The 17,847-nt window shown below is 41.4% G+C and overlaps 1 protein-coding gene across 10 annotated transcripts in view; it reads right to left on the bottom strand.

The window, feature by feature from the left end:
• LOC123982601 (calcium/calmodulin-dependent protein kinase type II subunit gamma-like) overlaps positions 1-17,847 on the bottom strand; it is a 40,157-nt gene that overhangs the window by 13,190 nt on the left and 9,120 nt on the right. For 7 of the 10 annotated variants that reach the window (XM_046068228.1, XM_046068232.1, XM_046068229.1 and 4 more), the window contains exons 3-14: positions 13,749-13,808; positions 9,947-10,001; positions 9,734-9,799; positions 8,157-8,229; positions 6,911-7,013; positions 6,369-6,452; positions 6,049-6,143; positions 5,399-5,521; positions 5,092-5,175; positions 4,017-4,059; positions 3,138-3,200; positions 400-440 (exon numbers count right to left, since the gene is read on the bottom strand). In XM_046068228.1, the coding sequence (XP_045924184.1) occupies positions 400-440; positions 3,138-3,200; positions 4,017-4,059; positions 5,092-5,175; positions 5,399-5,521; positions 6,049-6,143; positions 6,369-6,452; positions 6,911-7,013; positions 8,157-8,229; positions 9,734-9,799; positions 9,947-10,001; positions 13,749-13,808 (890 nt within the window). The remainder of the gene's footprint in view (positions 1-399; positions 441-3,137; positions 3,201-4,016; positions 4,060-5,091; positions 5,176-5,398; positions 5,522-6,048; positions 6,144-6,368; positions 6,453-6,910; positions 7,014-8,156; positions 8,230-9,733; positions 9,800-9,946; positions 10,002-13,748; positions 13,809-17,847) is intronic. The other 3 variants (XM_046068231.1, XM_046068225.1, XM_046068226.1) reach the window with 1 other exon arrangement.

Raw genomic sequence — 17,847 nt, 5'->3', positions numbered from 1 at the left:
GAAACTGTTTCCCAAAAACCAATATCGTTTTATATGAAGATGAAAACCACATTATGATCACTATCTTGCTACTACTATCACATTCTCCCAGATACAAATTAAAAAAAATGCACTGCAGAACTGTTTCCTGGGTGTATATGTAAATAAATAACTGTAATCCCTTAATCCCCATAGAAACAGGAAATTTGAGCCAAAAAATTTAATTCTGAAAAATGTCTTTTACTGTCTGAAAAATATACTGCTCCGCATAATACGAGGAGGAAAAAAGTGATTTTGAGAGAGAGAGACAGACAGTGATAAAAAGAACAGATTTTTAAAAAGGGGGTCAGCTAATAGAGGAGAGACAGGACATTGTGTAGCAGAACAAAGGAGGGCAGAAAGGGGACCAGACAACCTTACCTTAGCAGAATCTGACTTCTTGTTGAGTAAACTTTTGCATGCTGTAAAGAAAAAAAAAAAGAAAAAAAAAAAAAAAGGAGGATAAAAACAGAGAACATGTAGGAAACTGATTATTCATGCAGTTCCATTTCAGCTTTTATAGAAATGTGCAACTTGACCAAAAACCTGGATCTACAATTTATGCATCTATGGAATCCTAATACCCGAGCATTTATGAAGTAAGTCAGGGAATAACATGCATTTAATGGATTTCTTGGGTATTCTTCCTTGGCTACACAAGTTGCTACACTCTGCAAAACCCATTCAACATCATAATCCATTCATTGTCATCTGGGGATAAAAGAGAAACCTGAGAGCAAAGTAAACTTCCTCAATCCATTTCCTGTCTGGAAGACCCTAGCAGATCTCAAAAGAGAGTGATGGTCAGACTCAAACTGCCGCCAGGACTGACGGTGATGAGTTAGGTTAATGTAAATCATTGATTCCCTTTAAGAGCCAGTCACTTTTCCTCTCTGTCTAAAGCTCTCAACTGTCTGTTGTTTCCTTTTCTCTCATTTTCTACTGACACACAGGTTCCAAAAATCTTGTGTTTCTTACCTTCCAATAAGAAATGGGAGAGGGGAAAGAGGGGGAGAGAGGGGAGGGTTGAAAGTGAAGGGCTTAGTATTTCAATACAAGAAAATGAAGATAAGGGGCACAGCTGTAACAGCAGCAAACAATATCAAATGACAACTCATGCTCCTTAATCTTGGCTGTTGCGTTGATATGCAGCTTCTATCTTGGCCTCGCCATGCAGCATCCAAAGAAAAACAAATATTTAAAAAATAAGTTTTCATTCCACAACTAGGGAAAGGAGAGCTGATTGTTCAGAGCGTGAACATCTGCCCTTTATTCAGCTACATCTTCTATCAGCCATCAGTGTGCCAATCGTGACAGCATGGGACCACCATGTTCTTGTGCTCTCTAAATACATCCTTCCCTCCTGCTACTCAAGAGAATAATCACCAATTTCACATGACAGGTTTGGTAAAGTCAAGATGACCCACAGTAGGAGCGCTGCACCACTCAAGCAACATTCCAGCTCGATGATGAAGAGGGAAGGATGGATAAGAAAGCATCTGAACTTGTATCTCCCGGGAACATTTTACAGGATATAACCACACGGGACACCCACATGCGAAAGGCAGCAAGTCAAACACCTTTCTAGAAACATACAGAAATACTTCAAACACACACTTCTGTCACATTTTGCTAGTGTCATTAAAAAAGGAACATCATGAGCAAACTGCCAAGCCTCGTCTCAGCCATACTATACAGAGATGTGCAAGGAAGCAATTACAGTAAAAAGTGCCAGGATTTTGCAGTGATGAGTGACATCATCAGAGGACCAAAAGCCAAAAAAAGAAAATAGAGTTGGCCGATTAAAAAGGAGGAGAGCTGAGGAGTCCCATCTGGAGTGATGATGTCACACATGGTATTAACAAAAAACTTACAAACGGGCAACTTGGTCCAGTCTCAGCGAGGAAGCCCGCATTCGGAGGGCTCTAGCTGACAATCAAACCACCACAAACACCCCAAATCTCAGCGCACCAATCACACATTCCAGGAGTAACAGAGGTCATCTCCCCTTTCACATTTTACCTTTATCCTACCTACTCACAGATCCTAGTTACCTATGGAGATATTTATGTACACTGTAGGGCAAAGAAGATTCTCGAGTCTGAAAAGGTGACAGAAAATCCAGTCTGCTCCACACTGTCTGTTTCTAATGTACTCAATCCATGGAGCCACCATCGGAATCGCCGACCTTCACCACCCGCCACCACCCAGCAGGATGAGAGCATAGCCTGGTTTTAGTACTTTCAAAATAAAGGAATCTATCTGTGTCCACTAGGTACTTGACAAATGTGGTGGCAGGTCTGCTGCTACGTTGGCTTGTGGCATTCCTTTGAGAGGGCACTGAGATTTGAAAGTACTAAAACAGACCAGAGGTGGGGGAGATGAGACATGGGATGCCTTTAACCTCTAGGGATTCATCAGGAAGCCAGCACAAAGATGTTGTTTTCAACAGTTGGCTCCGGCAGCAGCACCAAAGGCAGCACTCCCATCCATCTCAGTCTAAACCTCTCCCCCAGCTCCTCAACATCCGCTTTTCCCCCCTCCCCCCACCAGACCCAGGTCAGACGATGGCAGCACGCCAACCCAGCTCTTGCCGGCCCCCTGCAGTGTCAGTTCCCGCCCCGAGGATACAGGCCCCTCCTCATCCCCTGCCCCAGTGCGCCCTGTGCCCATCCTCACAGCCCTGGCTGGGGGGAGAGCACAGGTGCGTTTGGGGTCAGCTGGAAGTCAGGATGGAGCTTGCTAGAAGTAATGACTTAACTAGTTTGGGAGCTGAAATGGGTGTTGCAAAACTGAGGCTGAGTGGTGGTGAGGTGTAAATGTAAAAAGCAATTTGGAGTGCACTTTGGACTGAATCAATTACCATTAAGTGATGCTGACGTACATGACTGTATGCTTTAAATGTGATATCTTTGCATTATAGCAAAGACAACACACATCCATAAGACCCTAAATGAACATGTGAGTATGCATGCATGTGTGTGCGAATGTTGGTGAAGATGCTGACAGAGGCTGCATGCAGGAGTTTGAGGGTGGTAATAAGGTCCCACTCTGTACTATGAACCAAAGAAGTAACAGTGTGTGGAGAGGAAGTGGATGGGCGTGTCTCTGGGACGTACCTTCCTGAGCCAGTGAGGCCGTGGAGGAGGCGGCAGCAGCAGAGTTGGTATGCTGCCGGCCCACTATTGGACAGAAATGCTACAGTTGGGAGGGGCTGTGCAAATTAGGCAGATCTATCTCACGCTGTTCATTCATGGGCCTAGAAAGCTACAGGGTGTGCTGGCTACAGCCCAGACACATCACAAGCTTTGATAGAAATGGGCTAAAGCAAAGAAGTGCACCCCCGTGGTTTCCTAGGCCCAGGGTTGAAATCATTAGCCATCGACTGACCAATTACTTTGAGGCTGAGAACAAGGCTTCAACGAAAGCTAGTCACTCTCAGTAGACTGAGATAAAAAACACAGAATCTTAGCGGTCACCTGTTTTTATAACACCACACTTGCTCCTAACATAAAAAAAAAAAAAGTCATAAAAGTCGAGGCTTCCCTCTCTCACACATGCATACAACGCTCCATGGGCAGCAGAAAAGAGGGACACACTCAAACAGACACACACATACACATAAGGAGAGATACATTAGCACAGACAAGGACGTAACTGGCGCCCACATGTAATCTGGTATATGACAGAATATCACATTTTAGACTGCTCACATTATCAGGATGCAATGCTCTCATAATAATCCATCATTATCAATACATTATTTCTACCATGACTTGAAGGAACTTCATGTTTAAAATCAGTTTTTATGTTGTAAGCAAGCAAACTCCTGTGCAAACACAAAAACATATTGTTATTTTGAGAATGTGTGGGTGACAGTGTGTGTATGTGTGTGTGCTGAGGGGGTTAAAAGAGGTGCAGAGGACTCCATCCTCTCTCCTTCCTCCTCTCCCTCTGCATGTGCAGCGTGGGAGGCTGAGGGCAAAGGGCACACCCACCTGAGAAGTTTCTGGACACCAGCATGGTGGTGAGAATGGCTCCCTGGAGGAGGAAAGGAAGGAGGAGAGAGAAGTGAAGGAGGTATACGAGTGCAAGGAGTTTTATGTATTTATATAGGATTTCAGTTTTTCTTCTGGACTCATCACCCTTCATCACAGTGCAGTTATTTTCAACAGCTAAAATCCAGTCAAGGCTGACTGTGTGTTCTCCATGAAACAGTACCTAATTATTAAAACACTATGTATCGTGGTGGGGAGGTGCACCTTTAACTGTAAGTCTTCAAATCTCCAAGTCCCATAACATATTCTTCTATGCAAATGAATTTAAATGATGTAGGGGAAAAAAAGAACAACTGCTACTTGATCCATTAGTTTGCATGTACGGCTGTGAATGCAAACTAGAGTTGGGTATCGTTTGAAATGTTTCAATACTGCTGCTATACAATACCAAAGTTTCTGTGCCCATTCCAAAGCTTATTTTGAGAAGTATAAATATATTCTTCTATTCTACAAAATCATTTTTTATTAGACAGAAGTTGTCAAGGACATTTATTCGAGTAAATTTCTTAAAATAGTCTAAAACTGGTAACATTTTTGTTCAGGAATCAGGAACTGACAGATCAAAGAATTGACAATACATTCACTATCAGCTTTCAGTACTTGACTGTTGTTGTTACTCAATGCTATGGTACCATAAAAAGGTACTAAGGTTCGATAGCTCTAACACTAACATATATTATAAAGCTTAATATTTCAATCATGACAGAACACTACTTTACAATTCTAACTACATAAGTGTTTAGGGCTGCTTGTCAACTATAAAGTATGAAGCTCACATAACATAACTAATAATCAGGTGCAAAAGTCACTGCAATATATGCATTAAAGGCCTGCACAGACTCTGTATGGTTTTATTCAACACGATCATAACAGAGTTGTATGGTGGCCAAAGGATAAGTAGGGAGACTAATTCCTATACGAGAAAAGGAAGGTATAACCAAATTTATAGAATTGGTACATAATCAAAGAAAGTCTATAAGCAGAAAAGTGGCAAATCCAAATTTATGATGAGTACCTTGAGTTTTCGGCGAGCATTGAACTTGCGGAGACACTCGACAGTTTCCTGTCTGTGCATCATGGAAGCCACTGTAGAACGGTGCTGCAAGAGGTCAAAACAAGAATTAAACACATTACCAACTCTGTTTGTGTAAATCTATTTGAACAGAATTGTAGTTATTTGAGGGTTATAATATAGTCACCCTCTAGGTAGTGTTGTGGGATTATATTTCATGTCCAGATCCACTTATGCACACCTGTTTGTGCCATCCTGTGCAATTCCAATGATTTTATTAGGTGTGTTAGGTAAGGGAGTGAATACTTACGCAGACCCAGGGGTGTTTGAGGGCCTGTTCGGCAGTGATTCTCTTGGCCGGGTTAATGGTCAACATCTGGTTGATCAGGTTCTTTGCCTCTGGAGTCACTGTGTCCCACTCTGGGGATGGGAACTGAGAAAATATGAGAAATAAGTTGAATAGCTAATTGGAAAGAAGGGAAGTAAAGTGAATTGGAAACAATACATGTTTCCTGAAGGACTGGTTGGGAGTCTGCTTTTGCATGTTTCTGCCTAATCCACACCATCTGGGCACCAGGCCTTGAGTTGATTTGTCAAAATTAGGCCAATATGAGAACAAAACAGCAAATTTTCTTTTTGGATTAACAGAACACATGCTTCTGTTCCAGGTCCTTTTATTAAGAGTACATTCCCTACAAACAGGCTGCCCCAGTCTTTCTGGAAACTGCAATGTGACTTGATTATTCAGAGACTGAGAAAGAAGGATACCCCTTCTCTGACTCTGTCTCTCTCACACAGTCTCTCTTTCACACACACCCCTCTGCAATGCGTCAGGGAGGCACTGATAGGATCAATAGCTTTGGACTAGCTCTCAATTGGACACTATTAAACATTCAGAAACTGCTTAGCAAACCCCTGCACTGCACCCTTCACAAATATACACCACACACACACACTTACATCATATGCTCCAGCTTTGATCTGCTGATAAAGTTTGTGTTGATCTTCATCCCAGAATGGAGGATATCCCACTAACAAGATATAGAGAATAACACCTGACAGAAAAACAAAGTGAGAAAAAGAGATTGAGCTATTTATTTCTACAGCACAATTCATTACAAGTAAACCCAATGTACTTGACAGTAAAATGCACACAGCAGAAGCAAAAGAATATAGTAAATTAAATACAAAAAAAACCACTGGTGTTTGTTTCCCACCACTGAAGAGTAACAAGCCGATTGCAACAGGTTTATTGCCCGAAACTGAGGCTCAAGACTCACCACAAGCCCATATGTCCACAGGCTTGCCGTAGGGGTCCTTCCTCAGGACTTCAGGGGAGAGATAGCCAGGGGTGCCCGCAAACCCTGCCCGGCAGACAAACCAGAGGATACAATTAACTGATGCCTTTTATTAAAATTTTGGTATTTTTGTGCAGTTATGTGAATGGTTCGGATGATAGTGACCTGTTGGACTCCAATGCAAGACCAGATTATGACAGTGTAGAGTCACAAGCAAATACCCGTTAATCATCTCGTCCCCTGCTGGAGAGTCAGCCAAATGCTAGCGACTCGGCTGTTAGCCAAGACACAATGGCCTAAGCATGAACTGGAAAGGGTTTGTGAGCCTCTTAAGCAGTGCTCACACAAATGTTCTTTGGCTTCCAAGTGGACAGCATCTATACAGATCATCTGTATGAATGAGGGACTATTCAGCAGTCATTCGTATGTTTAAGCATATAAAAATCGAGTGCTAAACACAGAGACAGAATGACAGATCAGATCCAGCACATTTGATGTGTGTGTCACTGTTTGTGTTTTCTTACCAAACCAAGCCTGTTGGTCTCCCTGCACTTCAATAGCAAGGCCAAAGTCTGCCAGCTTCACTGCTGCTCCCTTCATCTTACTGGCCAACAACAGGTTCTCAGGCTGAGAGACAGACACATACACACAGTGAAGCAGAATGTAGGACAAGAGATCAAGACAGTGAGAGACAGATAGTGACAGGCACTCTTCAGTAAATCTCTTGCTTAGAAATATTCATATTTGATGTATTCGACAGAGCTCGTGTGGGGGTTGAGGTAAAGGTGTGAGAAAGCGATGGAAAACCGAAGTATGTAGAGAGAGGATGGGTGGTTGAGAATCTCCGCGACGCCTTATATGGGCATACGTTCGTAGCCATAGAAACCACTCGGGAGTCATTTAAGCAGCGCTGCAGACTGGATGCTAAATGGAAAGTGTACTTAGTGAGAGGCAGCGTGTGTGGCAGTATTCTAAATGGCCGTTGTTTGGGCAGTAGGACATAAATGGCCGCAGTAAAAGCCCACTCAGAATAAATGTCCAACAAATCAGACAAGCAGCGCTCGAGGTAATAGCGTTATTCTCCGACACAGAGCGTGCACACACACAAAAGCTGCCCACACATCTGAGACATCCCTTGAGGTTGTTTTTCCACGCCTTGCAGTATTGAAATGGTATAATTCAATACATATTATTACCAGGATTATCATCATCACCTTAAACTGGGTTAAGCAGAAAACTGGAGGTGGCAGAAGAGCCCTCTTCCTCTACTCTTTGCATTTGAGCCTATCAGCAATTTGGGACAACTCAAGTCCCGCCCCCCGCTGCGCCACGGGTGGTGTGATGTCACATAGGTTGCCCTGGCAACTCGCAAGGTTTATTTATGCCTTCACCTCCTCTCTCATAATAGACCCCCTCCGCAACAACTCTGTGTGCGTGCGTTTGCGCTGTTTGAGTCCTTGTCTCTTCCTTGCCATAGGTGAGAGACCAACCCCTCCACGTGATCATGACTCACCATCTCTGTGTTCAACACGAACACACACACACACACACACACACTTCTGGCCAGAGACAGACAAGCTGACTGATCAGACAAATAAGAGGGTAAAAACAATGAATGGGAGAGAGACGCAGGGGAGAAATAAAATGGGATAAAAGCAGAAATGCAGAGAGAGAAACTGAGCGCCATCTGTGTGTTGCCATGGCCACGAGCAGAGGTGTGTGTGCGTGCGTGTCAGTGTGTGGTTGTCACGGCAACGGGCAGCCACTCACCTTGAGGTCTCTGTGCACAATATCATGCTGGTGGATATGATTGACACTCTCCAAGATCTGACTAATGCAATGACTACAGAGAGAGAGGGGAAAATAGGACAAACAGAGAAAGATGTGTCAGTCACTGCCCTTTATTACCCCACCAACCCCCCATATACTCATTAAATAAAGCGATGTATATCAACAAGACAAACCTGACACCATTCTTGTTCACTATACGATTAATAACAAAACTAGAACTATTGTATATTGTGGGTTTGTTTAAATGTTGGATTGACAAAACGCTGTCTCGCTCATGTTGTGAATGTTGCACATTCCTTGTTAATTATCCTGATCTCTTTATTTTTTCCATATTTATGTGTACTGTTAAGCACCAATACATACCAAGGCAAATTCCTCATATGTGAAAATGTACCTGGAATAAAACTCATTCCGATTTTGATTCCGTCTACATTATTGAAGGGCTGAAATACGAACTTCAGGCAATACATACGTGTTTATATAAATACTAGGATGAAAAAATAAACCCTATAAATGTAGCATGTAGAGCAACTATTCTGATAACAGCTTATTCGTTTCCAAACAGCTTCTTGTCACAGCTTCTCAAATTTTAAATCACTGTAAACTGAATATCTCAGTTATACCAAACAATTAACAGAGAAAATAATCAGTAGATTAATTGATAATAAAAATTATAAAAGCAGCAAAAGTAAAAACATAAATAAGGTTCACCTTAAGGCTAACTTGCATAACAAACTATACATTCACCATTATTTTTCAAAGACATAATCAAGGTACTGTAGTTTAAACAATCAATACTAAGGAACTTGTGTGGGAGGCCGTGCACCACACGGTCAATAAATCTCTATCCTAGTAGCAATTTTAATAATGGGGGCGTCAATTCAGCTGTTACTAATACCATTACTTCTCAATTCAGGCTGGTGAGCATGTTTTCACACTAGCCTGGTGAGTGTGTTGGCTTGTGAAATTTTCCTACAAGCCAGTACCCAACCACCTTATTACTGTCCTACGCATTGACTGTAGTGTCAGGCTCCGTGATCCCACAATTTGAGGCTCGTGTTCATGTCACGTCTCTAGAAAGGTTAATGGGTCAAAGGTCGGGCCCAGCAAGAGAGGCATCCATGTAGCCTGTGTGTGTGCGCATGCGTTTGTGCCCCACACGTGTGCGTGAACAAAGACCCCTAATTCAATAGTACAACTGACTTCATAAGCTGCCACAGGTTAAAAAAATAAAAATAAGTAGGGTAACTCTGAGAAGGAGAGAAAAACTTAAATGTCACAATGTGAACAAAATGTTACACAGCAAAAAAAGGGTAAAATGTTCAATACAATTTCACAGAAGCCAAGGTAACGTCTTCCACTTGCTTGTTTTGTCTGATCAACAGCCTGAACCCCAAAGACATTCAATTTGCAATAATACACATAGAAAAACAATTATTTTCGGCTGTGCGTTCAAACTGTGTGTGAGAGTGAGTATTCATATATTTAAAGGTGCTGTATGTTTGCATCAGAGTGTGTGTGCATATGTTCAGAGCAGCTTCATATGAGGCACTTACCTAGCGTCAGCCTCACTGTAGTATTCCCTGGCTACAATGTCTTCAAATAGCTCTCCTCCCGTCACCCTGGGAGGGAAAGACCGAAGAAGAGGAGGAGCAAAGGGAGAACGACAGAGACAGGGAGACAAGAGAGAGAAGTTGTTACCATACACACAAACTAATAGCTGTGACATGCATGGATAAAATGTCAGTGTGTGAACAGAATATACTCACAGGTCAAAGACTAGGTAATGAAAGCCTTCCTCTGAAATGCTGTCATGGAGTCTCACTGCAGGAGAGAGGGTGGGCAGTGAGACAGGAATTAGGTGAAACAAATAAAGAATTGACAGTTTACTTCCCCACGAACTAAGATAAAAAAGGAAAAGGCAAAAACAAAAACGGAGAACCTGGATGTGACATTAGTATACCAAAAAAAGTCCAACCAGTAGTAACAGCCTGTCACATGAACAACCTCCCATCACAATTGCATTATTTTTAGTCTTCTTCTTAGTCTTTTACCAGTCCTCCCTGCAATATTTCAAACGAATCCGCTGACAATCAAAAATTAGTCCAACAATTAATGCAGGCCTTTATTTGAGAGAGGTAAACAGGAAGAGGGGGAGATAAGACACGTGGTTCAGCACGCAGGTGAACTGGGGATTCGTTGCAAAGTTTTACCATTATAGTGTGAAAATCTGTTACTGCCGCTGCTACTTTTTAAAGAAATCATTCCATAAATGTTGAGTTGCAGTGAAAAGACAAATGCATGCTATGTTTAACTCTGATGTAGCGCAGTAATTGAGTTAGGGGAGCGCGACTGATTTAAAGTCCGCCGCTTTCGCCTGCATTGAGCGAAATCCCGTAGGCTATGATTTAGGTCATTTCTAGTGGTGTAACTGGGACACTGGGCTTGCTTGTCGTCATAGAAATGGATCATAAGATTGTGATGTTTATTTCAGCTTCAGTGAGATCTGCTGCCTTCCCTTCGCCACACAGCTCTGCTTGGTCTCTTTGCCCATCTGTGGCACAGCAGCCTTCAGTGTTGATAGGCTAATACTTGTGACGTGTAACCAATCAGAGACTACAGACAAAAAGGGGCGACTTCATCAGATCCAAAGTAGCAAATTAGACTTAACCCTAACCTTAATTTTTTGCTGATCCAAAAAATATACCCCTACCCAATTAGTACTTACGGACGTATCTGTCAGGTTGACATCGTTTTCAGTGGACATGGAACAATTAAATTACTGTTTTTCAATTTGATCAAAAAAAAAAAACCCCAGCTGATTCATGATTTATTATTTTTGTACATCCACTTACAGCAACCTGTATAGCTATGTTTTCGTGGCAGTTTTTCTGGCACTGTTTTTCTGGCTTTGGCACAGGACGATTACATCCTCATTCTTAATTCGCATGTACAAAGCTCTGATTGGCTAAAAGGAAAAATATATGAGAATATAAGAATAACTGAAAAATAAAAAATTCAAATGTGGGCAGCGATTTAGCGACCAGATTAGGAGAAGTTATGTTTACAAAAAAAGTTCTTTACCAGTGATGTTTCCCAATTGCTGATGGAGATAAGTGAACGTCTGGTCCAGAATAGAAAAATGATGGGGATTACAGTAATGAAAGCTCATATCACTGCAATACTGCGGTTGTGCATGCTCTGCTGCGACAACACACACTGTAACTAACTAACCATCTCAGCCGTACTGTCAACATAACAAAACAGCAGCAGCATGACAAAGCAGGATCCAGGCAGCAGCAGCCAGGCGTTAGAGGATGGGCCTGAGATGCAGCTTAGGTTTAGTGTCGGGAGCCACAGTTATCCTTATGTAAAATGAAAATCAGTTGTATAATAAGATGAAATAGGATGGCCCTGCAGCAAGAAACAAGAGCGATTGCTCTTTCCTCCTCCCATCTTCTCGCTCTCCCTCCATCTGTCTCCTACTCCTCCTGCTTTCGTCTCTCCATCTGTCTCTTTTTTTTATGCCCTCTTTTGTCCAAAGTTTGAATGCAGACGATGCCAAAATATGTCAAAAAGAGGAGGAAGGACAAGAGAGAGAGGGAAATCTATACAGAGAGAGGAAGAGAACAGGAAAAGTAGGCGAGGGGCAAATGAGTGCCTCAGGGGCTGACTGAAAACTAGGACATGAGGAAATAAGAAATAAGGAGTGCAATGGGAAAGGTGTCATTGATTTTGTCATATTCCCCCTTTCTGTCCTTTAACACCTGTCTCCTCTAGACATCTCCATTAGAGCAGCACTAAAGTATTTCATTTTTTAATCATCACTACAATAGAAATTTCCAAAATTAACACACTGTTACGGGGCTGTGATATCAGAACGGTCAAGAAGAATAAAACCAGGTCAAGAACCCAGAGGACGTTTTTCACAAACATGTCTGACAATGTAGAAAACGTCTGTCTCATCTTAGCAGGCAGAGAAGAGATCTGCTGTCACACTGTCAGAAAGAGGAAGATAAAATCTGTAAACCCAGTCAGAGCTGACATAAGGTTGTTTCTTAAGGCAAAAATGGTGAACCATCTACATATCTCTTTGTTTTCGTTGCCACAACTATACAACTGATTTGAACAGGACTCAAAATTCTAACCATGACTAGCAGTCCTGAGCTGTTGATAATAATGCAAAGTAGTAATGTTGAAATGCTGGCTAAAACACAGTGATGCAAGCTGTAACTTCTGTTGTACAACAGTCTCTTTGAGTTCTCCAAACTTAAAAGAGACATTTAGTACATTTAAGTGCCTACTAATAAATACTATAAACTAAAGATATAAAGGAACTATAAAGCAAAATCTTATAACTGCTCCCTACTTTGCATTTACAGGAGGTATTTCTGACTGAGTGGCATGTCTTCACACGGTGACGATGATCACTGTTAAACAGCACAAGAAACTCCTTAATTTAAAGCAACCCGTTTGCGCCAGTTTGCGATTAGTTTTCCATCTGCCAATCCTGACAAGTGCGCTGTCACACAGCACTGCATCTCTATTTCTCCATATGCCTGCTCACCAAAGCTCTGCTCTGCGCACCAATGTCCATAACTGACAGCTGAGACGTCGGCTATGTTGACATTTAAAATGCACGATCCCAGAATTTTTAAAGACCTAATGACATGATACATGGAAATAAAACTACCCACCATTGTCTTTTAAATGTACACTGTTAATTAGCTCAGTAAATTATAAATTGAACATTTTAGTCAGGTGGACATTTTCAAGCAAGACGTTCTTTTATTCAGACTAACTCATGTCATATTAAGTACTCCATTTGTGGTTGTGATCACGTACCTCTTTCAAGTGAACACACTCAAAGCGGGTTAAGAAAACCTAGAATTAACAGAGTCAGTTGATAACCAGCTTTGTGATATCAGAGAGCCAGTTGAACTTGCTTCATGATGATTGCTCCTCTGGTTACTTATATCCCAGTTTACATGATTATTCAGGTTTCTGAACACTTCCTGACATCCCTGTGAGTGTCTGTAACTTCTGACTGAATGATCTTCAAACTTTAAGATGATTCCCCTTTTGTTTTATAGCTCAAATCATCAGACTGTTTATTTCACACTCACACACACACATGTGTACTCAAGTTACAGAAGCACCTGCAGAGCAATTATCTACTAAGATAATATCAGAACCCTGAATGAAACAGGCAACTAGCATATGTGGGTTTCTCAATGCCAGGAAAATGGTTCATCCTGATTTCTGTATACATGTATACAATGTGCAAGTGTGCATCAATTATAACTCCACTTAATTGACCCTCTCTTTTAAGTTAAGATTATTTTATTAAAAAAACTGCGTCCATGTCAAGAATGAACTTTCCCGTTCAACACATCCATTTTCATTAAGAGTATTTGGGAAACTCTCTCTTACAGACACACAATATCAGAGTTAGCCTGCATTTCAGGCCAGCACCAGTATTTGTGCACTCCAGTGATGAACGTTATCCAATAAGCATGAGCAACAATACAGAACAATATTACACATTTGGTCACGTGCACTGAAACTCACCGATGTTAGGGTGCTTCAGCAGACGGCAGATCCGAGCCTCTCTCTCGAGCTTCTGATGGTCTGAGGAGAGAAAAGTCACTGTTTAGACAAGCTAAAAAAGGTATGAATAGGATTTCCCTCATACAAAATATCACAAGTCAAGCAGGCTGTGTAGTTGGGACCCTCTCCTCGGCTCTCTGTATCACATACAGTGTTTCCCATACATTAAGTTATTCCATCTTGAAGGACATCTCGATTCCTAAAATGCACCCGGAGGATCGTGGAGTGAAGAGGCTTGCTGGAGGAGCTATAAGCAAGGATACACCAATCTTTTCAGCCACTGTGACGTTTAAAGGAGGCGTGACATGCAGCTGGACCAACCTGTGGCTGAAGCTGGAACTCTACAGTGTTCCTGTTGTATTCATAAATTGTATTAGTATATTTAAGCCCATTAAAAATAATCAAATGCGCAATCAAACGTTCACTGATGTTGTCGAACGTGATGTGTGGATGGGCAGCAGGATCGTAAAAATTAATAATGAATCAATGCTGAGCTCCTTCAGTGCATCTAAACATGGATTATAGTAGCTAAATGTTAAATTCTGTTTCCTCTGTTTTCTGTGTCTATCCTGTCAAGTTGCTGTGACTTTACGATTATGGATGGAAACATTTATATGACTGAGAGCAGCTTCTCTAATCATCAAAGTAAATCATCAAAGAAAACACTCATACATCAATATAACACAATAAAGAAAGAAAGGATTTATGAGTAGGCATATGAGTATTGCTTTAATGTCCGAGCCGATCAGCTGCTATAATCGTGACTAAACAGTGCACACAGCTGCTGAAGTCAAATTATTAGGCTGTAATCAACCAGAGCATTCAGCACTGATCTGCTGTGTTTCATGTTATAATAACAGTGCTCATGTAGTCTGCACATGTCAGCAGTAGCCTATAGTCCTGTGATGGCAGTTTTAATTGGCACTATATGAGATAAATGTTACTGTGTCATTTTCTCATCAAGCTGAGGGCTGAAATTATCTCCTTTTTTTCCAGGCAAAATGTGCACCATGAAAAAAAAAGTTACTGTATTTCTGTGTAGTGAATGATTAGGCTACTGTAATCTGACTGTTTTCAACAGATGCTATAATCTTTACTGGAACCTCGAGATGTTTCTACATGTTATAATGTTGACAGACATGTTTCTGGATTGTAAATCTCAGCTTAAACATTAATGTAATCAAATCAAATATAAAACCAAAAGCTATTTGTCACTGCCAGGGCATTAACTTTTATCTAGCTTGTTAAAACAAGTTACCATCAGAGTCCAGTTTTCTTGTTTTTTTTTTCTGAACAGGTATCAGCAGGTATCTTTTATCAGGGAGCAGTATAAACAGTCTATGTTCAGTAGCAAGTGTCCCTGTAAGGGCCTTTCACACGGGATGCGATTTACACACCTCGTAATTCAATTTCAATGAGAGGCGAGCGTGTAGGAAGGGAGGCGCAGGCAGTCTGACAGGTGGAGCAACAAGCGTGTGTGTTCCCGTGAAACTGTAGATTAAGGCCTATCAGGTAAAGTTAGGTATAATTTTAAGTTAAATAGGCTACAGCTCTGTAGCGCACAGAAGCCGTTGCCATGGTTAATATTCATAGAGCACACGCGGTGTAGTCTGAGCGCTTCTCTCCCATTCACCCGAGGAGCACAGAGCAACCCCGTGAGGCCAAGCGACTACGTTTAGAACGTTCCTAAGATCGACATCTTCCCCAATACTAATCAGCATGCAGTATGTTGTTATCTACTTCGCTATGGCATTTAGTTGTTTGTCTGTCTTGCTTTTGTTTATCTACTTCCCTGACACGCTGCATCCAACGTAGTCTGCCGAAGCCTCCCTCCACTGCTTGTTGGGGTGGGTTATTTGCAGGCTGATCAACATCCCACCCCCTCCTGTGACCCATGTTTTGACTGTGCGTGTAGGCTATTCAGAGCCAGTGAGCAACGGGCTTTCAAAATGAAGATAAATAAAAACTTTGTTGTTTATTTCACAGGAAAGATGTTCACAGTAACCAGGCAAAGGCTTCAATGGTTTAAGTCTCTAAGACAGAGGGAGTGGAATTTGTTGAATCAATCCGCGGTTTGAATGGTTAGTATCATGACCTTCAATGCACACATTGGTCCAATGTATTCAAGTTAACTCTGATAAGTTACTCTATCTCTGTTCTTAACACAACACTGTCATCTGAGACAATATCTGAGAGCTAAATTCAAAAAAGTTATTAGCAAGCAAGGACCCTAGCTAAGCTATGTTAACGTTAGAATACAGCTGGAAGGTGAGTACGCTGCACATAGCTGCTAGTCAATATCGACTGCTCATCCCCCCCCTCCCCACTTCCACCGCCACAGATACAGTCATTCTGTGGGAAACACTGATGAATGTATAAAAAGCTGCTGGACTGTGTGTTTGCTTCGGGTGCATTCACAAAAATCAACGTGGCTCCTTTCCCCCAGGTTGTGCCAAGGTGTGGTTGTGTTTTATTGCTCTGATTCACTTCGCTTTGTTCTAGCTAAAGCCGCTCCCTTTTATCATTCATTCTCTAGCTTGATTGACCACCTCTCTCTCTCTCTCTCTCTCTCTCTCCCCCCCCCCCCCTCTCTCTTGGGGAGGAGGGGCCAACTTCGAATCCTGTGTTTACAAACAGCACCTGACAAATCCAACTCAGTATGCCTTAAAGTCACAGAGCAGCAAAGTGTTTGTTCATCATTACCTAGTCAAACAATTGTGTTCAGTAGCTGATTTGAACACCACAATAATACATAATAAGTTAAGTTACTTCAGGTGAAGTTAGCATTTATGCTTTTCATTCATAATGCTTGACAAAAATCACGAAGACGACACATTCAGCAGTCTATCAATGCTATGGGGTGGGGTGGGGTGGACAAAATAACTGAAATCCCTAATTTTTTGGCCATGTTGCCTTTATTTTACAGTGACAGTAGAGATGCACACAGGAAAGGTGGGAGAGATAGAGAGGGGTACAACATGCAACAAACATCCCCATCTGAATCGAAACACAGACATTGTGGTTATATGGTATAATGGGTCTTTCCATCGGACACCACATGTGCACCAATTTAGCAAAACACATACAGTAGCGTTTGGTTTCTATAGAGGCCATCAGACATGTAAATTCACTCACTGTAGTGCTGTTAACTTACTTGTGAAATATGTCATAGGTCTTTGTGATTTCCATCCCCAAATAAAAATTCCAGTCTACTACACCACAGACTGTATAGTATGGTCAGTGTTTCCCACACATAGGCTGCGTCCGAAAATAATTTTTTGCTTAGGAAGGTTCCTAACTGAGCGAAGTGACCTGGAGGTATTTCAGTGTTAAGGTATTTCGCTCACTAATGCAGTTCCGTTTAAAATCTTGTACTGGCGCATCAATCACAAACAAAATCGTGCAGTTAAATGAAGTACGTAAATTCAAAAGTATCAGGTTCACATAAAGATTTGTTTTGTGTATGTGAAGGAAAGTGTTTTGGGCTAAGCCACTGACTATGACACCGAATGTTGTTGTTCAAGCTGAGTGGCTGCATTTGCCTCTGAAAGGTGACGCTCACAAGGTGCATACATGTATGGTTTCACAGGGTACCCCCAGGATTCTCAAAGTTAAGAAAAAATTATTTACAAATGAATTTAATAAAACATTTTATATATTTAACACACTATAGCTTGGGGTGTCTTTGTACTTTGATAAGATAAAATGAATCAAGGTCGTCACTCTGTGTTGAAAAGTGGTGGGGACATAAGGGTTCAGATTATGGGTGTGACGATACACTTAGCTCACATGCACAATTCACAATATTGGGTTCACGAGAACAAGACAAGAAGATATTTTAACACTATTTGATGAAATATTCAATTCTGAAATATATTTAAATGGGGTTCCCTAGAAAATTTTGAGCACTAAACACTTAATTTCCTGCATTCTGGAGACATTTTCTGCACCAATTTATGGTAGAATTGTCTTATTTAAATAAAGTGATTCAGATTTTTTTTTAGCTTAAACTTTTTTGAACAATGCACTTGTGTCTTTTATCTTTAAATTGCATTGCATG

Source organism: Micropterus dolomieu, linkage group LG14, assembly GCF_021292245.1.
Source record: "Micropterus dolomieu isolate WLL.071019.BEF.003 ecotype Adirondacks linkage group LG14, ASM2129224v1, whole genome shotgun sequence".
Taxonomy (NCBI): domain Eukaryota; kingdom Metazoa; phylum Chordata; class Actinopteri; order Centrarchiformes; family Centrarchidae; genus Micropterus; species Micropterus dolomieu.
Note: the sequence above shows the minus strand (reverse complement) of the source record. Positions and strands in the feature narration are given on the sequence as shown.